Consider the following 21,625-nt stretch of genomic DNA (forward strand, 5'->3'; position numbering starts at 1 on the left):
CCCCGTCTCTCTCTCTCTTTCCCCCGTCTCTCTCTCTCTCTTCCCTCCAGTCTCTCTCTCTTTCTCTCTCTTCCCGCAGTCTCTCTCTCTCTCTCCCCAGTCTCTCTCTCTCCCAGTCTCTCTCTCTCTCCCCCAGTCTCTCTCTCCCCCAGTCTCTCTCTCTCTCTCCCCAGTCTCTCTCTCTCTCTCTCTCCCCCAGTCTCTCTCTCTCTCTCTCCCCAGTCTCTCTTTCTCTCTCCCCAGTCTCTCTTTCTCCCCAGTCTCTCTCTCTCTCCCCCAGTCTATCTCTCTCTTCCCCCCCAGTCTCTCTCTCTTTCTCTCTCTTCCCCCAGTCTCCCTCTCTTTCTCTCTCTTCCCCCCAGTCACTCTCTCTCTTCCCCCCAGTCACTCTCTCTCTTCCCCCCAGTCGCTCTCTCTCTTCCCCCCCAGTCGCTCTCTCTCTTCCCCCAGTCGCTCTCTCTCTTCCCCCCCAGTCACGCTCTCTCTTCCCCCAGTCGCGCTCTCTCTTCCCCCCAGTCGCGCTCTCTCTTCCCCCCAGTCGCTCTCTCTCTTCCCCCCAGTCGCTCTCTCTCTTCCCCCCAGTCGCTCTCTCTCTTCCCCCCGGTCGCTCTCTCTCTTCCCCCTAGTCGCTCTCTCTCTTCCCCCCAGTCGCTCTCTCTCTTCCCCCAGTCGCTCTCTCTCTTCCCCCCGGTCGCTCTCTCTCTTCCCCCCGGTTGCTCTCTCTCTTCCCCCCGGTCGCTCTCTCTCTTCCCCCCGGTCGCTCTCTCTCTTCCCCCCGGTTGCTCTCTCTCTTCCCCCGGTCGCGCTCTCTCTTCCCCCCGGTCGCTCTCTCTCTTCCCCCCATCACTCTCTCTCTTCCCCCCAGTCGCTCTCTCTCTTCCCCCAGTCATTCTCTCTCTCTCTTCCAACAACAACATGCCCTCAAAAAACCCTCAGCACCACCGGGCACTTCAGCTAGTATGTAATAAAGATGTAAAAGGTCAAAGATCCTTATTACAGGAGAAAGGGAAAGTATCTGATGGAGAAAGAACAAAATAATTGAACACATATTAGGTATGAACATTATTTTCAGCAGCTTTTCTTTTGTTGAATTCATACCTCTATCTTGCTGTAATAAGAGTTTTAAACTTTCACTGGTAAATATCTCCATTCATGTCACATGTTTTGATTATCTAACACACAATTTTCTAGCATTTACAGCTTCGTTACTTTAACCATCACAGAACTGTGATGAACTGTTATTCTGCATTGCCACAATTTTCTAGCATTTACAGCTTCGTTACTTTAACCATCACAGAACTGTGATGAACTGTTATTCTGCATTGCCCCATACAAAATGATGGAATGTACTGTGATTTTTTTGTTAAGAATTGCTTTTGATTGCTGAACTATGCTGCAAGATGAAGTGTAAGTGAATTGCTCATTGCAGTAAGTGTATCAACATCTCATTGAGCTTTTGCAAGAAGTGATGATTAAGTATTCTAGCACACTGTAGTATCCTAGGCAATTATATTTGCTCTCCTATCTCACTAAAGTAGTTCCAGGACCTGAATTTAACATTCCTTCTATGCAATAGGTTTTTGGGATTTCCATAGCAACAAACCATCTTTGAATACAGTCACTTGCAGTTCTGAAATGAGCACACTTTTTTTAAAGCTGAAGATATATCTGAAAACCTAACCTTGGAGTCAATAAAAGCAATTGAAGGTACACCAAGGAACTTAAGTACAACATATGCACCTCATTGTTATATGATTTTATTACAACTTGTGAACCTATCTTCCTTCTTCCCTTTCCACAAACATTAATGCACGGTGAGTTGAAACAGTGGGGTAGATTTTTAACTTGCCACTCGGATTGTAAAACTGGCGTACTAGATCGGTCGCCCATTATAGAAACTGCCTATTTCCATTTCCATTGATTCAAAGATCAGGGGTTTCTCTAATGGGTGTCTGATCCAGAACACCAGTTTACACCTGGGCGGTAAAATCTACCTCAATATGCCATCCATATATGTAGAGCCTATTGGCATGGTTCCACTGTAGTCCACCCAAATATAACATGAGCAATAAAGTTATGAGGGTGCATGGTGTTCCCTCCAACATTCCTAAATATATAAATATCTACGTTGGATGCATAGATTTTTTACCACCTTCTTCTTAGGCAGTCCCTCGGAACCGAGGATGACTTGCTTCCACACTAAAAATGAGTTCTCGGGTGACTGATGAGTCCAATGCAGGACCTACAGTCACTGTCACAGGTGGGGCAGACGGTGGTTGAAGGGGCGGGTGGGTGGGGTGCTTGGGTTGATGTGTGCTCCTTCTGCTGTTTGCGCTTGGCTTCCGCTTGCTCCCGGCGAAAAGACTCTTGGGCCAGGGATTTCCAGGTGTCGGTGGGGATGTTGCACTTTTTCAAAGAGGCTTTGAGGGTGTCCTTGGAGCGTTTCCTCTGCCCACCTGGGGCTCTCTTGCTGTGTCGGAGCTCCGAGTAGAGCGCTTGTTTTGGGAGTCTCGTATTGGGCAAGCGGACGATGTGGCCCGTCCATCAGAGCTCATCGAGCGTGGTCAAGCTTCGATGCTGGGATGTTGGCCTGAGCGAGAACATTGACGTTGGTGCACCTATCCTGCCAATGGATTTGCAGGATCTTGCGGAGTCAGCGTTGGTGGTACCTCTCCAGTGCTTTGAGGTGCCTGCTGTACATGGTCCATGTCTCTGAAGCATACAGGAGGGCGGGTATCACTGCTGCTCTGTAGACCATGAGCTTGGTGCTGGGTTTGAGGTCCTGGTCTTCAAACACTCTCTTCCTCAGGCGACCAAAGGCTGCACTGGCACAATGAAGGTGTGGTATGGTTGCTGTGGTAATACTAAATCTACTTCAAAATTGAGGAATGCACTGAGCAGATTGAGGGAAGACATACTATGAATCAATTCTGTGCTAATTGATTGGCACAAGCCTCATTTGGTCTTGCGATTGTGGAGGCTAGATCATTTCACATTACAGAGATACTGGAGGTTTGTTTGAAACCAAAAGAAAGGATTTGCTGGTCCTGAAAACCTGGCAATACTGGAGAGAAGGGAGAGGAGATGCAAAGAGAGCTTTTGTGAGCCTGGCAGAGGTGTTCAGAGGACATGGTGAAATGGTGCAGAAGTTCACATTTAATTTTACATTAAAGACAGAGGAACTTCTATGAAAAAGTGATTGTTGGCTGGGTTCTCAGCTTTTAAATTTACCGTTTGAATGATTTTTATCTTTATTAAGTGGTTGTTATTTTTGTATCTTCACACTCTTCCTTTGGAGAATAGTGTGAAGTAATAGAAGGATTCACAAGCTGAAGTGAACACTTCTTCCATGGCTGGAACCACCTATATACCAGCTGATAGGGTGGTTATATGGCAGGAGGGTTTTATGGGCTCCCACAAACCATACAATGAGGTCACCCACACCCGCCAGACACAAGTATCTTGCTGGATGTTAGCCCAGAATTCAGAGCGTCAGATCTGGTCTCTGCTCACGTGGACTGTCCGAAGTAGAGTTTGAAGTCTGCACCTTCTGACTCAGACGGGAATACTACCACTAAGCCAAAGGCTCGCTCACTTAAGTGCTAGGGAGTGAAACACTTGGCACCAGGTGCTAGTATCAAACACTCCCAAGTCAATTATAGTTCTGGCCAAGTGTAGAGTAAAAGACCCTCTCCTGTGCCTCAGTCCCAAACTCAGAACTCAGCACAACCAGTTTGAGCTGTTCTATTTCTCACATTCGCGATGCTGCAGCTGTCTGAATGAATGTGGCTAATACAGTGCAATTTGTGTTAACACGGTCCAATTTAATTTCATTCAGCATCCTTAGTAGCCTTACAACTGGTAGAGAGGGCCCTTTATTCCCATCAGTTATGACTGAATTTGTATCCAGTCTGCTAAACCACTGCACCAACAAGTCACTCATTGCAGCTGTTTTGAAGGAACTCACTGTAGCATGCTCATAATTACTGGAAATAGTTCTGTGAATTTCTCTCCTACAGATGCTGTACCATGGCTACAAAAACAGGATTCATTCAATTCAACTTTTTATTGTCATTGCACAAGTACATGAACAACGAAATGTGATCTTGCAAGCTCCCATGAGTCCAGTACAAATAAAATTAACATTAAACGTAAATAGCACCGTCCTGGGAGAAGCAAAGCCGCTGCGTCTGTGCGCGCCGCCATTCCATTTCCACCATTCCTCCTGTCCAACAATCTTCAGCCCAACGCCCGGGCCTGCTCACCAGCCGCCCCTCCTGGGGCTCCTTCTGTGACCTTCTCACCAACTGCCCCTCCTCGGGGCTCTTTCCGTGACCTTCTCACCAACTGCCCCTCCTCGGGGCTCTTTCCGTGACCTTCTACATCCTGGTCTTTCCCTGATGGTCACTCCTCCAGGGTACTAACCAGGCCTGGCTCTGCTTAGCTTCCAAGCCTTGACCAGTGACCCTGTCCCTGTCCCTAATTTAGCTGTAATTAGATTGCAAAAGATAATTAGCATCAATCAATACACAAAGATAAAGGCTTCTTAACAAAAACTTGCATTTATATAGCACCTTTAACATAGCAAAACATCCCAAGGCACTTCACAGGAGCGTTATCAAACAAAATTTGGCACTGAACTGCATAAGGAGATATTAGGGCAGATGACCAAACGCTTGGTCAAAGAGGTAGTTTTTAAGGAGCGTCTTAAAGGAGGAAAGAGAGGTAGAGAGGTTTAGGGAGGAAATTCCAGAGCTTAGGGCCTCGGCAGCTGAAGGCACGGCCGCTAATGGTGGAGCCATTAAAATCGGGGATGCGCAAGAGGCCACAATTGGAGAAGTGCAGAGAGATCTTGGAGGGTTGTAGGAGCCCTTAACTACACAAGAAGGATGAATGGTTACAGTATCACCGTAAAATAATTATTCATTTCTGTCTCGTATTTTTCAGGTAAATTTTATCTTGTTTGTAAATATCGTTCGGATTTTGGCTACCAAGCTTCGTGAGACAAATGCTGGGCGATATGATGCAAGGAAGCAGTACAGGTAACAATGGATAATGTGATGCAGTGGCAAAATATTGTAAAATTTGCATGAAAGATGATTGGTTTCTGTATATCATAGAATCATAGAATATTACAGCACAGAAGGGGGCAATCGGCCCATTGATTGTGTGCCAGCTTTTTCAAAGAACAATCTAGTTAGTCCCACTCGCAGCCCTTTCCCCATATCCCTGTATTTTTTTCTCCTTCAAGTATTTTTCCAATTTCCTTTTGAAAGCTACTTTTGAATCTGTTTCCATCACCCTATCAGGAAGTGCATTCCAAATCCTAACCACTCGTTGCGTAAAAAGTTTTTCCTCATATTGCCTCTGGTTCTTTTGTCAATTTACTACCTTTGAGATCCTGCTTTTTAACTTCCCCCCCTAGCTCCTCAAACTCTGACTGCAGGACCTAAACCCTCTTCCTCCCTGTCATTGGTCCTAACATGGACCATGATTTCTGGCTTTTCAATCAAGAAATAGTTGAGGCTTGTAATAAGGGAACATCTATAATTATGGGGGATTTTAACTATCATATTAATTGGACAAATCAAATTGGGCAGGGCTGCCTTGAGGATGAGTTCATTGAATGTATTAGGGATGGGTTTCTTGAGCAGTATGTAACTGAACTGACCAGGGGGCAAGCAACCTTAAATCTGGTCCTGTGTAACGAGACAGGATTAATTAAAAATGTCCTAGTAAAGGATCCCCTTGGAATGAGTGACCATAACATGGTTGAATTCCATATTCAATTAGAGGGTGAGAAGGTTGGATCTCAAACAAGTGTGCTAAGCTTGAATAAAGGAGACTATGAAGGTATGAGAGCGGGATTGAGTGGAGTGGATTGGGAAAATAGATTAAAGGGTAAGACGATACATGATCAGTGGTGTACATTTAAGGAGTTATTTTACAACTTCCAAAAAATATATATTCCACTGAGAAGAAAAGGGTGTAAAAGAAAAGACAGCCATCCGTGGCTAAGTAAAGAAATTAAGGATAGTATTCGACTAAAAACAAGGGCATATAAGGTAGCCAAATCTAGTGGGAGGATAGAGGATTGGGAAAACTTTAAAAGACAGCAAAAAATAACAAAAAGATTGATTAAGAAAGGGAAGATAGATTATGAAAGTAAATTAGCAAAAAATATAAAAACAGATAGTAAGAGTTTTTATAGTTATATAAAAAGAAAAAGGGTGGCTAAAGTAAATGTTGGTCCCTTAGAGGATGAGACCGGGAAATTAATGGTGGGAAATATGGAGATGGCAAAAACACTGAATGAATATTTTACATCAGTCTTTACAGTAGAAGACACTAAGAATATCCCAACACTGGACAAACAGGGGGCTATAGGGGGGGGGGGAGGAGCTAAACATGATCAAAATCACTAAGGAAGTGGTACTCGGTAAAATAATGGGACTCAAGGTGGATAAATCACTTGGACCTGATGGCTTACATCCTAGGGTCTTGAGGGAAGTGGTGGTAGGGATTGTGGATGCATTGGTAATAATTTTCCAAAACTTCCTGGACTCAGCAAAGGTCCCGGCAGACTGGAAAACTGCTAATGTAACACCCTTATTTATAAAGGGCAGTAGACAGAAGGCTGGAAACTATAGACCGGTTAGCCTAACATCTGTGGTAGGTAAAATTTTGGAGTCCATTATTAAGGAGACAGTAACAGGACATTTGGATAATCATAATTTAATAGGACAAAGTCAGCATGGTTTTATGAAGGGGAAGTCATGTTTGACAAATTTGCTGGAGTTCGTTGAGGAAGTAACATATAGGGTGGATAAAGGGGAACCAGTGGACGTAGTGTATTTAGACTTCCAAAAGGCATTTGACAAGGTGCCATACAAAAGATTATTGCTTAAGATAAAAAATCACGGGATTGGGGGTAATATTCTGGCATGGATAGAGGATTGGCTATCTAACAGAAGGCAGAGAGTTGGGATAAATGGTTCATTCTCAGAATGGCAATCAGTAACTAATGGTGTTCCGCAGGGGTCGGTGCTGGGTCCCCAACTCTTTACAATCTATATTAACGATTTGGAGGAGGGGACCGAGTGTAACATATCAAAGTTTGCAGATGATACTAAGGTGGGAGGGAAAGTAGTGAGTGAGGAGGACATAAAAAACCTGCAAGGGGACATAGACAGGCTAAGTAAGTGGGCAGAGATTTGGCAGATGGAATACAATACTGGAAAGTGTGAGGTTATGCACTTTGGCAGGAAAAATCGTAGAGCAAGTTATTATCTTAATGGCAAGAAACTGGAAAGTACTGAAGTACAAAGGGATCTGGGGGTCCTGGTGCACAAAACTCAAAAGGTTAGTATGCAGGTGCAGCAAGTGATTAAGAAGGCCAATGGAATTTTGGCTTTCATTGCCAGGGGGATAGAATATAAAAATAGGGATGTATTGCTTCAGTTGTACAAGGTATTGGTGAGACCGCACCTGGAATACTGCATGCAGTTTTGGTGTCCATACTTAAGAAAAGACATACTTGCTCTCGAGTCAGTACAAAGAAGGTTCACTCGGTTAATCCCGGGGATGAGGGGATGGACATATGAGGAGAGGTTGAGTAGATTGGGACTCTACTCATTGGAGTTCAGAAGAATGAGAGGCGATCTTATTGAAACATAAGATTGTGAAGGGGTTGGATCGGGTGGATGCGGGGAGGATGTTCCCGATGATGGGTGAAACTAGAACTAGGGGGCATAGTCTTAGAATAAGGGGCGGCTCTTTCAAAACTGAGATGAGGAGGAACTACTTCACTCAGAGGGTGGTAGGTCCATGGAATACGCTGCCCCAAAAAGCTGTAGAAGCAACATCATTACATAAATTTAAAACAGAAATAGACAGTTTCCTAGAAGTAAAGGGAATTAAGGGTTACGGGGAGCGGGCAGGAATTTGGACATGAGTCTAGGTTCGGATCGGACATGGCCCTGTGGGTAGCGGAGCGGGCCCAGGGGCCGTGTAGCCTGATCCTGCTCCTATTTCGTGTGTCTAATTCTGTTAGATTCAGGAGATGGTTCTGTGATAGTAGATTGGCGGTTAGGATCAGATCAGCCATGATCTTATTAAATGGCGGAGCAGGCTCGAGGGGCCGATTGGCCTACTCCTGCTCCTATTTCTTATGTTCTTATGTTCTTATGTTCCCCCACAGAATGTTCTGCACCCACTCCGTGATGTCCCTTACCCGGGCACCAGGGGGGCAACATACCATACGGGACTCATGTCAGCGGTAGCAGAATTGCCTGTCCATCCCCCTGACTATTGAATCCCCAACTACGACTGCGTTCTTAAACTTTGCTGTAGTGCACCCCCCCCCCCCGCCCCCACCACCACCACCCCCAACTCCATGCAGTCCTTTGCCTCATGATGCCAGACTTGGGACTGCACTCCTTCGAGGTGTCGTCACACGGCCACACAGCTGTCTGGAGGTCCTGTGCAGGCTGCTTCCCGGCTTTCGAATGGAGATTTCACGCATGCGCGAAACTTTGAATGGACCGCACAGCCTGTTAAAAGAACCACGCACCCAAAAACAAATTAGGGATAACGTTAGTCATCACCCTCACTGGTATTCAGTGGTTCTAACGTCAAACTATTGTCATTTCCTAGTTATATGATTTTCCACATTGAAATTTCTTGGAAATTTATAATCTTTCAATTATAAGAAGTGAAGGCCCAGAAATTCGGGTTGGGGACTTCCCGCGGATGTAAGCCCCCGATCTGCACTTACCTTGTGCGCTGGCCATTGAGCTGTGGGCCCCCGTGGAATTCTGATCCTGGGCCTGCTCCAACTGTTGGCGCACAGTGCTTGCATATCCCAGGGGCGCAGTTAGTTCGAAGCGTCCCCTGGGATCACGTGGGCCATTGGGAGCCAATCGGAGCAGGGAATGCTTCATTCATAAGTCTGACAGGAAGTGCTGTCAAACTTAGAAATACTACGAGCCCCAAAACATCACTGAATCTTCAAATACATTTTTAAAAAAACATCACATTTTTTAAATAAACTATAAATTACATGAAATAACTATTTTAAACAATAATTTAAATTTTTGAAAAAAATAATTTTATTTTCTAACGGGGCTAAAAATAAACGTACCTTTCTTTAAAGTATTTAAAAATAATAAACCTGTGGAAAAAATGTTTTAATTTTAATTAATTCACCACTTACCTTGTAAAAAGCAGGCCTTACGACTGCTTTTTAAATGTGTAAATTCTGGAGACTTACCCTCCCGGGAAAACCTGCAAAAAAAACGCAAGTTCGATGCGCACGCGCAGCCTCTCCTGCGCACGCGTTCGAACTCTGAACCCCTTCTTTCAGGGGAACGGAAGTGCCGGTTACCCACGCATGCGCAGTGCATGCAGGAAACTGGCACTTCCATTGGGCCTACGGGTGAGTACCCCGTGCGTACTCACCCGTGGAGACCCGAATTTCTGGGCCAATGTGTTTTGGAACACCCAGTTTGTACTAAATAAGTAACATTGGTGAAAGAAGCTGAATCAGCCCCTCCAATATCTATAACATATTAAAAATATTACATCTGCATGTACTTCCTCTGTCAACTTCACCATTATAAATTCCTATATCAACTTTTATAAATGAAGCTACTCATGTAAACTTGCCGTACTATAATTACACCCTCCTGCCCTCTAACCTCACTTTACCTTACGTGATCTTGACTTACCATGTGAAACTCAGCTCTATTTACCAAAAGCAAGGGTATAATTCAGAGCTTTGTGGAGTGGTAGGGATGCAGGCACAACCCTCCGATAGCATACCAAGTTCAGGAGTTCATCAGGGAAGGTTTAATTGAAGGGCAATCGTAAGCAGGGTAAAGGAATCTCGAGTGGTTAAGGAGCAGCATTGATCGAGGAACTGGAGCAGGTAACTTGCCGACCTCCTCTGGGGAAGCATGCATGGTGCCAACACAGAGGATAGAAAGTGAGGCAGGGTCATCAGAATGTTTTTGATAAGTAATGCCTTTATTGAAAAAAAGCAGTCCTTTTCCAAACATTATAAAGTTTTGGGTGCTGCGCTGTGAATAATTCATCTGGTAAACATTGTATGTTGTGACCATGAGAGGAGCCCAATCTGGATTCCACATCTGCAGTGTTCTTTCTAGAGGGTAGTATCATCATCAACGCACTGGCTTCTGAGGTGGCAGTTTGGCCTTTTCTTAGAACTGTGATTTACAATGGAGTGGAAAAATTAAAGTCCACATACAAAGGGATGTACGTAAGATTGTACAGGACCAGAAAAGGATCACTGTGGTCCATCTGGACAGTCCCTCCATAAACAAAAAATGGAGTTTATTAAACTTCAAGCTAAAAGTCTCAATTTTTCATAATCTGTACCATTTAAACACTTTCTAAATATTTAACAATTTTCTTCTTAATTACTTTGTGTATTTAATTTCAGGTGCTTGATACATTTATTCTCCTTCTTCTTACTTTATTACATATTCTTTCCCCCCTCCTCAAACACACATATTTTTATGGTTCATTGGAATTTTTCACTATCTGACATCGTTCACTCTAATAGGATGTCACTGTATTAGTGATTTCTTGAAAGTCCACGTCAGTCAGAACTCAAATGTTCTTCTCATGATAGATATGTATTTAAAAGCACTTGCTCTACTCTTGTTTCCAGTGCTTGTAACGTTTTCTGCATCCTATGATTTCTCACGCTCTGAACACAATAGGCTGGATTTTGTTGAAAAAATAACAGCGTGTGAACAACACAGGCTATTATTAATATGAAAATTGTCCAGCAACTTATGGTGAGGAAGAGATACCCGTGAATTGCGAATCACCACAGGTTGCTGGATGATTTGTGCCACTCTGCCGCTAACTTCACAAAAACGGCATCTCGCCCTTAACATCCCTGTGATTTTCATAAAGTTGTTGCATTTGTACATTAATTACCCATTAAACTCACCACAGAAAGTTAAGTCTAGTAACTAATAACCCAAGTACACTTTTAACAACATGATAATTAATGACTGTCAATCAACCTCTCTTACTGAAAATTAACTATAACAAGTGTGGAGTCTCATTCCTTCAAGTTTTAATTGTTGTTGGAGATTATAAAATGTAAAAAACAAATTCTTTAAATTCGATTTTTACATTTCCTTTCTATCTTTTTTTTCTCTCTCTTACAAAGTATTACAAAGTATTTACAGCACAGAACCAGGTAATTTGGGCCACAGGTCCATGCCAGTGTTTATGCTCAACACAAGCCTCCGCCCACCCTTCTTCATCTAAGCCCATTAACATAACCTTCTATTCTTTTCTCACTCATGTGTTTATCTAACTTCCCCTTGAATACACCTGTCTTTCTTTCCCTCTCTTTATTTCCCTTTCTGTACCTGATTTGACATTGAATTCACCCACTCTAATTCACCCTCCTCCTCAGTCTTTCCTCTGTTTATTTCTCAATCCTTAAATCTCATTGGTTAAGGAGATAGACCTGTTGGTCCCACCGTTCACTAAGGTCCCAGATACCCTGTTGCCCTCACCGTGCTGTTATCAACTCGCACTTCAGCAACTTACAGGGCAAAAAGATTTTGAGCTGAAAGGTACAGGAGAAAGTCTAATTAACTTGCTCCATATGATGCCCCGCTCCAGCAAACTCCGGCCCAGTGTCGCTCAACATTTAGCACAGTGAATGCACAAGGCTAAAAGCTTATAAATTGAACAAGAATGTTAAGTTTTCCATATATTTTTCTTATTGCTAAGCAACTGCATAAATGTAGTGTAGCATGAGCTAACTTAGACATCTGGGGGTTAAATTGGCTAACCCCCAAAAATGGGTGTAGGGAACCCGCACCCGTTCATTGCATTGCAGGCAGGACACTAAATTGGTGCTGCTTGCTGCTTTACATGATTGCTGTGTGCAGCCAGTGCTACCTGCGCTGTTTATTGGCTGCACACGTCAGCAGGGGACCCGATAATGCGAGTGTCTAGTGCGACTTAAAGGAAGCCTGCACCTCTTAAAGGGGAGGTGCATTATGGTTGGACGCAGTGATGGGAGTCGTTTGAAAACTGAATCTGTGCTGTGATAGTTTGAGGAGTGGCTGAACGTGCGAGAGAGCGAGCAACAAGGTTTTCTGACAATGCGCTGGAGGTCTTGGTGCTAGACGTGGAGAGAAGGAGAGATATCCAGTATCTGTAGGGGGGCAGGAGGCCCTCCAGACATATTATCAGGAGGTAGTGGGAAGAAGTAGTGATGGAGGTCAATACGATGAGTGTTGCTCCAGGAACATGGCTGCAGTGCAGGAAGACATTTCATGATCTCACTCGAGTTGTCAAGATGAATGAGTTTAATCTTCAAATGGCATATCCTACCAACTGCACCACTAGCCTCATCCACTGCTCAATTCACTTCACCCTATCACATGCTTACCGACAATCTCTATCAATCAGTACTCAACCCTTCAATTCATATGTTCTACTTGATGCTCACACACTTAGCACTGTTGCAAGCCTCACACCCACAACTCACAGCTTGCACACATGGCAGCTATTCAACCATGACAGCCACATCGGCCAAACATATTGCAGGACACTCATTGATACACTTCCCTCTTTCTTGCAGGAGAAGGTGGCGCATAACAGGAGGCAGCAGGAAAGAACTCCCTCTCCCTGTTCTAGCAGCTTGTCCTGCTCTGCGTGACCTCTCTTCATTTTTCAGTCATGTTCAATTCCCAGAGGAAGCCCTACCAGACTACTCCTGTCTGGAAGCAACATCTTCCAGCACAATGTTTCATGTGACAAAAAAATTACTTCAAGATCAGTCAGACCACTCCCTGTAGAGTCATCAAACTTTAGCCAAGAATAGGAAATCTCCAAAAATGTGCACAATTGCACCAGCAGCCAACGGAAATAATCTAGCAACTAATCTGTAAGTATTTCATGATCCCTTTAAATAGCATTGGTGGGGGGTCCTTCATTACATTTAACGTCGTGTTCAGCTGTGCAAGGTTAGCTGGAGTGTTCCAAAATGGCAGCACTGGCTTCAAATCAGCATTGCACTCCGATTTATGTCATAATCTGCCCACTCTGTATGCTACCGGCAGTCATTAGGCACACATGGAAACCCCTTTACCAAGATGGCACTTCTCTGACTCCATTTTCGAGCCTTATGTGGCCATGTAGCGCTCAAAAAAAATGGGCATTATGTGGCCCAATTTAGCCTCCCTGTTCTCAAAGTGTTGAAAGGAATGGAGACCTGCACCACACACACACACACACAAAACACAATAAAGCATGGCAGCAGTTTGCAAACACCTCTACAATCTCTCTCAGCTGTAATTAATAATCTGCAATGAATAATTGACTAAACCTGCATTGTTGAAATCACTGTGTGCTCGTTGTCGAAATTAGGTGCCAGGCCTTTAAATATCAAGGTATGCCACTTTATGACTACACAACAGCCCACAAAGGCATTTGTGATACAGTGCAGTCCCACTCCCTTTTATAACATTTAGGGGGAGAAATTCATTATAGCCCAGGAATGGGTGGTAACTTTAGAAAAGTTTGAGATTTAGTGCCAGGCGCTAATGAATCACGTTGCACACAAACTTAAGTCTCATCGCTCAAAGAAAAGATTGGAGCACTAATGGCCTAGCTCAGTGGTGCTACACTCAAAGCGCTAACCAATATCAAGTGCAGTCTAATCGCAAGTCATCATTTCACAGGCTCGTTCCAGTTCTTAAAGGGGAGGTTCATTGATGCTGCAGAACCGGATTCTCAGCATTGCTGCCAGCACAGCCCCCATGAATGTAATGAGGTGTAGCATTTTGATATTTTGTGAGAATAAATGTAACTAATTTTTAGTAGCCACAACACTCCGGAGACTAAGCAACCTTTAAATGACTGAATTAACCTGTTGTCAAACTGACAAGGAAGCAGTGAAACAGCACTAACCTGAGAGCTGTGACTCATTGCTCATGATCCCTTTAAGTAGTGCCCCTGGAGCCGACTACCAACTGTTTCATGCCTCCTCTCCATGTTGCTGTCGGGGCGAGGCGCTAAGGCAGGGGATGATAATCAATTTCATCTGACGTCACGATCTGCCTGGTGCTGAGGTCCCCAGCGCTAACTCATAGTGGCGGCGCTACGGGGGGATTCGGATTTGACTTGCATCACTGGGTTCACCTCGCCGTGACGCTACTGCCTCAGCACCCCATTAGCTCCCCCGCCAGGCGCTAACTGGAGGCGCTAAGGTACCGAATTTCTCCTCATTTTTTGGTTTTGTTGACAAGTTATCATTTACTCACATTCATTATTATAAAGTTAATCCAGTCCCTGAAACAAAAACTAAACAAATTCCAACATTTGGGATCATTCTGTCTCCACTCATCCTTATAAAGAAAGAACGTGTGTTATTAATAGGATTTTTTACATCTGTCCCAAAGTGCTTCACACAAAAACAAAAAGCAAATGAGATAAATTAACATTTAATCTGTTTTTGTCAAGACACCAAAAGAACTTTCTGTCCTTTGAATAGTGCCCTGGGAAATTTAACCTAAATAGGCAGACGAGGCCTTAGCTTACATCTCATTTGCAGTTTGTTGATCTTATTTAAATGAGACACGAGGCCCAATTTTGATCAGGCCTGTGGAGCACAGGGATCATTCCATCAAGAAAGACCACAAGAAATGAAGAGGTTAAGGGTATGTCCAAGGATATGACTGGAGGTATGATTAAGGAGGCTGAGGTTGAGGGAGGACAGGATTACAGTGAAATCAGACGTAAAAGGGCATGGGAAATTGAGGTATAGATTAAAATGACCAAGGCCAAGAAGTAAAACTTTGGTGCAGGCACTGAGGTTAGCGAGGAGGACATTTTTGGAAGAAGATTTTGAATGAGAGACATGGCAGATTGAAAAGGGTGAGGTGCTCAAAGGAGGAGAAGGAACCAGAAGAAAATTGGGGAGAGGCCAAGGTTGTATTTAGTGATGAATAAAGTGGGGCAAGTGATGGAAGTAATATCCAACTGCCGAAGCTTCGTTGTGGGGGAAGGAGTCGCTGACTATGAGCTGTGTTTCAGTGAGTGCCATGATGTCAATGGAATCAGCCACTTTGAGACCATGGAGGGCCATTGTTAGCAAAAAAGCTAACATTCTGAGGGAAATGTGGAGAAGGACGGTGATAATAGGTTCACTACTAGGATCAGGGTGGGCAGTAAATTGATTTTCAAGTAATATTACAAACATTTCATTGATAGCGGTTATAATTCTGCTTTTCTCTTTTTAAGAAAATTGGCAAAATCCACCCTGGTTCTTGTGCTCGTGTTTGGAGTGCATTACATCGTGTTTGTTGGCATGCCACATACCTTCACTGGATTAGCATGGGAAATCCGGATGCACTTTGAACTTTTCTGCAACTCATTTCAGGTGAGATCATTTACATCTCTCATTTAATAAGCTAAAATAATAAGTGGTGAGGTACTGAGCCTCAGTCCGTGCTGAGTTAGCTGATCAATGAGTAAAGGCACAACATTTGGCCTCAGTGTCTTTGGGTTAGTGAGGGGGATAAGCAACTCGCATTTACGTAGCGCGTAGAAAAATATCCCAAGCACTTTACAGAGACTTGAGGCAAAATATGAATGCTGAGACTCGGTCTACGAAATAACACCTGGCAAGTGGATGGGTTACAATTTTCAAAATCAACTAAATTTACAATATTTACAGTGGCAGTGCAACCAGAGCTGAACCCACTGATTTTTTTTCCCCATTTACTCACCTCCAATTTGTGACTATAAATAGGTGCAAATCATTAACTGTGAGCAACACTTGGTTTATTATAATAGAATGCTTCTCAATGCTTTCAGATGACAAATAGAAATTGAATCGACTTCAAATCTGTGCTCACTCTAAGTCTTAAAGCACTTAAGGATGATGTGTACTGGAAACCTAAAGTGCATCATTCTGCTTGAAGATCATTTGAACAATGCCTTACTGCCATGTGGGTTTATAAGTGTGAAAATGCATTTGGACAATATTGCTACTGGCTCACATTTCCAATTTCAGCTCCAAATATAGGGTTGCCAACTCTCCAGGATTCTCCTGGAGTCTCCAAGAATTATGGGTTCATCTCCTGGCCACTGCTGCGGGCAACATAGGGGCATAAAAAATAAATGGTGTTTTTTTTTTCATTTTCTTTCAACACTTTTGTTTATTAGTTTATTAGTTACAAAAACTATTGGAGAAGGGGGGAAATAGGCTGTATGACTGGGTGGGGCAGTTGGAGGTGGGATGCCATGAGGTAAATCCTCCAGGAATATGTCCAACCAGAGTTGGCAACCCAATCCAAATATGGTATCCAACAAGCTCTTCCTCGTCCTTTTTTGAAAATAGGTCCTCAAAACTGTGGTGCTCTACCTTTCTTAGTTAAATAGTGGACAAAGGAATTTCAAACGAACACTAAAGCCCAAATTTTCAGGAGGCAGTAGATGCCAGCTGGCACTGAAAGTCCATGGAGTGGGTTTCGGGAGAGTCTCGTGTTCAGGAAGAGGGGCGGGATCCCGGGGCAGGGGAGGCCTAATCTTTCTTTGTGGGGCCCGGAGGAGTCCCCGCTCCTCATAGCCCACAAGAAAAGGAAAATGGGAAAAGAAACGTAACTGTTTGGGCCTCTTCCGGCCTCGTATCCTCTTTCCCCCTGTCTTCACCTGGCGGGAAAGTCATAATGGCTTTTCCACACAGGCCACCAGCTAAAATTGCAGTCAGCGTCCAATTACATCATCAGACCCCAATCTAAATATTTTTTAAGGGACCCTGCCAGCATTAGGCGGGTGTCCTCCTCGCCTGCTCAGTAGAGCAGGTTAAAACTCAAGTCACCTGGCCGATTTTAACTGCTGGCCCAGTTTCCACTGAACAGGTAGAATTAAAATGGCCCCTTTAGTGTTTGTATGCTAATATTCATGTAGCCCAATTTCAAGTCATAGGAGTCGTGCGGTACAGCCAAACTAAGATTCAAGTCCAGCTGGTGGTAAAAACTCAGTGCATTGGAGGCTGATTTTTATTATCATGCAAAATGTCAGTTAGAATGAGTGTATGCTACTCGAATGCATGTAAAGTCATCATGCGTCATTACAAATTGGAGGGCACATCAAGCAGAAAGTACTGTTTCTGGACTCTCCTGCTTTGTATTAGGAGTAAAGCCTGCTGAAACAGACCCAGTAATGCTGTGAAGATTGCTTCATCTGGTCTGGATGTGTGGGTCAATAGTCTAATTTTATGTGTAAATAAACTATTTGTTTTACTCAACTGTGGGCAAACATTTCCTTTGGGTGATATTTTGCAGCAAAATTATAAATGTGCTTATGATTATGTTACAAACAGCAAACAGGAAATCTTCCCCTTGTGTCCTGTATACCAAAGAAAGTTGGTAAACCTGGGACTTAAGTACTGCCCTGGACAGACTCTGACTAGAGATTGAGGAGCCTTTAGCCAGAAATTTCCTTGGAATTAGCTTGCACTCCACCACCTTATCTTCGCCAGAAATGTAACAGAACATAGGAACATTGGTGTAGTGTATGTACCCGTCTACCTTTAAGGAAACTATTGTATGTAACCGTTCACCTTTAAGAGAACTACTTTAGGTGTGGCACTACTTGTTTGGCTTCTGTATACTGTAATACCGACAGTGACCACACCAGTATATAAGTGTTGTGGCAGGATTGCTGGGGCAGATTCGCCCTGACCTTCGAATAGTAAAGACCTGTTTGTTTGTTACTTCTGAAGTCTGTGTATTTATTAACTGCACAAACCATAGACTTTACAGTGGCGACGAGTCCGATTGTACCCTGCGGCAAGACTACCAAAGCAACGAAGAGCGTCGAAGAGAGGCAACCGCCCTCGTCGTGCTGCTGAAAGAAAACACGAGGCTGCAGCAGGAGAAAGGAGGAAGACTTTAGCAACAAAAGCTTCCATCAGCAACAGGCACTGACTACCCTTCTACCATGGTGCGGAGTGAGCCGATCAGCAGGAAACAAGGCGGCCGCGGAGACTGTGAGTAGGGGAAAGTGTAACGAAATCCAGAGGATAAGGGCTGTGCACTCGACCACGGTCGAGGGGGAGCGGAGCCGGTCAGAAAGTCGGGTCCAACGGCGTCGGGTGACAGCCGGACTGCGATCGGCGGGAAAAATCTGGGCAGCGGCCGAAGCCACGAAGCGCTGAAACCGAGCGTGTGGGAGAGACAGAGCCGAACAAGGGGGGAGACACTGCGCGAGAGCCAGTCCAGCGGCTGAACTGTTCTCCACCAACGGGGTACCCAGCGCCGGTAGAGCCGAACGTGCGGGAGAGAGAGAGAGACAGAGCCGAACAAGGGGAGAGAGACTGCGCGAGAGCCAGCCCAGCGGCTGAACTGTCTCCATCAACGGGGTGTACCCAGCGCCGGTAGAGCCGTGCGGGCGGGAGGAAAATACAGAGCCAAGTAAGGGGAGCTGTGCGAGAGCCAGCCAGCGGCTGAACCTGTCCGCTGTGGGGAAAGCGTACCCCTTCCACCAGGAAGAAACGCGGGAAGCCGCCATTAGGCGGTGAAGACGGCAGAAGCGGGAAACCGCCATTGAAGTGGGCGGAGAGAGAAGGAGAGAGCGGGAAACCGTCATTTTCGCGGGAAAAGCCGCCATCTTAGAAAAAAAAAGATACATAATAATTTAAAGAATTACTGGTGTTGTACCCAAAGAAAGGAAGATGCCTAAGTGTGGGGACATCAACAATTTTAATTCTGAGATAGAAGACTGGGCCACATACGTGGAACGTATAGTGATACATTGTAAGGCGAACAAAATAGCTGAGGATGAAAAAGCTGTAACCTTACTTAACATGATGGGTGCGAAAACATTCGGGTTGTTGAAGCATCTTCTCTCACCAGCTAAACCGGCGGATCAGACTTTCGAAGAGATTGTGGCGGTGCTGAAGGACCACTTGAACCCCACACCGTTAATGCTGGCTGAACGATTCAAATTCCATACAAGAACACACAAGAAAGACGAAAGCAACGCAGAATACTTGGCCGAACTGCGGCGGCTAGCGAAAGACTGCCAGTTCGGAGGGAACCTGACAGAGGCACTGCGGGACAAGTTCGTATGCGGATTGGCCAAAGAAGGGACACAGAAGCGACTGCTGGAAGAGAACGACCTCACACTGGACAGGGCTGTCCTTATAGCTGCATTGCACGAAGCCGCAGCGAAGGGAACGGCGGAAATGCAGCTAAAGGCGGCGGCACTTGGGGTGGACCAAATTACCTCGAGCACAACAAAATGCTATCGTTGTGGGAAGACAACACACGACCAGAATCAATGCTGGTTTAAAAACCAAAATTGCAGGAAATGTGGAAAGATCGGGCACATAGCTAAGAGATGTCGGTCAAGAACGACGTACAACAATAATGAGTCACCACAAGAATGGTACAGAAAGGTACAAGAGGTGACTAGGAAGAGTCTGAAGGAACAGAAGTCGGACTCACACTCCAACTGCAAAGGACTGGACAGTCTGAGAATTCACAGTGCGAGTAATGAAGCTGACCGACAAACTATCTGGCTAACGCTACAGGTTGAAAAGGTCCGAGTAAAAATGGAAGTAGACACCGGATCGGCGTTGACGGTCATGAATAAGCATGACTATAAAAAGTTTTTCAAGCATATTCCACTACGGGATACGGAACTAGTACTGCAGACATACACGGGGCACAAAGTATTCCCCATCGGAAAGATAGAAGTCAAGGTGAGATACAAGGATAAAGATCACCACCGGTTGGATCTGTATGTGTTGCCTGAGGGAGGTCCACCACTTCTGGGACGGGAGTGGATCCGAAAAATAAAGATGGACTGGCATTCACTAAACACCATGACGGTGGATGCCGAAAAAGAGGATGTCAAACCGGAACGGTTGTCCAGAATATTGGACGAAGCTAAAGAGGTATTCCAGCCAGGACTGGGAAAGCTGCGAGGAATTAAAGCAAAGGTTAAGATTGCAGAACATGCAAGCCCAAAGTTTTTTAAGGCCAGATCGGTACCCTACGCAATACGACCAGCTGTGGAGGCAGAACTGGAAGAACTTGAACGATCAGGGGTTCTGTCAAAGGTGGACTGGAGTGAGTGGGCCACGCCCATTGTTCCCGTCATGAAGCCCTCACCAAGTAATAAGCCAGGGGGACCAGGGAAGGTCCGTATCTGCGGAGATTTCAAGATCACAGTGAATCCGGTGCTTCACACGTTTCAATACCCGCTTCCGCGGATTGAAGATATTTTTGCTTCGTTGGCTGGAGGGAAGCATTTCACGAAAATAGACCTGGCTCAGGCATATTTACAGATGGAGGTTGAGGAAGAGTCACGCCAGTACCTCACCATCAACACTCACAGAGGCTTGTACCGCTATAATAGATTGGTCTTTGGGGTAGCTTCGGCGCCAGCAATTTGGCAGAGGGCCATGGAGCAGGTGTTACAAGGAATTCCAGGCACGCAGTGCTACTTAGATGATATCTTAATCACGGGAAAAGATGAGGAAGAACACCTCACGAATTTGAAACTGGTACTCACCAGGTTGAAGGAGTATGGCCTTCGAATTAATCGCAAGAAGTGTGAGTTCTTCCAAAAACGGATCTCATACTGCGGTCATGTCATTGACCGAGAAGGACTGCATAAGTCACCTGAAAAGATAGAAGCGGTCGTGAAGACCCCCGCCCCAGGGAACGTATCACAGTTAAGATCATTCTGGGGGTTGATTAATTACTATCACAAGTTTCTGCCAAATTTATCCACGGTGCTGCATCCGCTGAATGAGCTGTTGCGGAAAGAAACACCATGGAAGTGGAGTGATGAATGCAAAAAGGCTTTTTGCAGAAGCAAGGAGTTGATTACCTCGGAAGAAGTGTTGGCCCATTTCAACCCAGCACTACCTCTTCGTCTAGCTTGTGATGCTTCCCCATACGGTATTGGGGCGGTACTTTCGCACAGGCTACCAAATGGTTCTGAAAGGCCAGTGGCATTCGCGTCCCGATCATTGACACCCGCGGAGCGAAATTATGCTCAAATAGATAGGGAGGCCCTCAGTCTTGTGTGGGGCGTGAAGAAATTCAACCACTGCCTACAATGTAAAAAGTTCACATTGCTGACAGACCACCAGCCGTTGGTGTCCATATTCAACCCAAACAAGGCCGTCTCCACCATGACAGCACAAAGGTTACAAAGATGGTCCGTTTTACTGGGGGCACATCAATATGACATCGAATACAAAAAGTCTAAACAACACGGAAATGCTGATGGGTTATCACGCTTGCCATTGCCGGTGGTAGAAGAAGCGAGTAAAGTGGACCCAGTAGAGTTGTTCCACTCATCCATAGTGGAGTGTCTACCGATTACAAACTCAATGATTGAGAATGAGACAAGGAATGACCCGACTCTTTCACGAGTCTATGATTTAACGGTGGAGGGATGGCCAGCACAGAGCGAACCAACACTGCAAGCATTTGCACAGAGGAAAGAACAACTGTCAGTGTGTCGAGGAACCCTGATGTGTGGGTCGAGAGTGGTGATTCCACCCAAACTCCAAAAGAAAGTGCTAAAGGAGCTGCAC

General features: G+C 44.9%; 1 protein-coding gene across 1 annotated transcript in view; it reads left to right on the forward strand.

Moving 5' to 3' along the window:
- The window catches only part of LOC147120139 (parathyroid hormone 2 receptor-like), a 144,419-nt gene that overhangs the window by 97,366 nt on the left and 25,428 nt on the right, over positions 1-21,625 (forward strand). Inside the window, exons 10-11 of the mRNA XM_085983820.1 lie at positions 4,948-5,042; positions 15,304-15,442. Of these exons, the coding sequence (XP_085839946.1) occupies positions 4,948-5,042; positions 15,304-15,442 (234 nt within the window). The remainder of the gene's footprint in view (positions 1-4,947; positions 5,043-15,303; positions 15,443-21,625) is intronic.

This window comes from Somniosus microcephalus, chromosome 4 (assembly GCF_052327205.1).
Source record: "Somniosus microcephalus isolate GS21.2 chromosome 4, FLI_Smic_1.0, whole genome shotgun sequence".
NCBI classification, from domain to species: domain Eukaryota; kingdom Metazoa; phylum Chordata; class Chondrichthyes; order Squaliformes; family Somniosidae; genus Somniosus; species Somniosus microcephalus.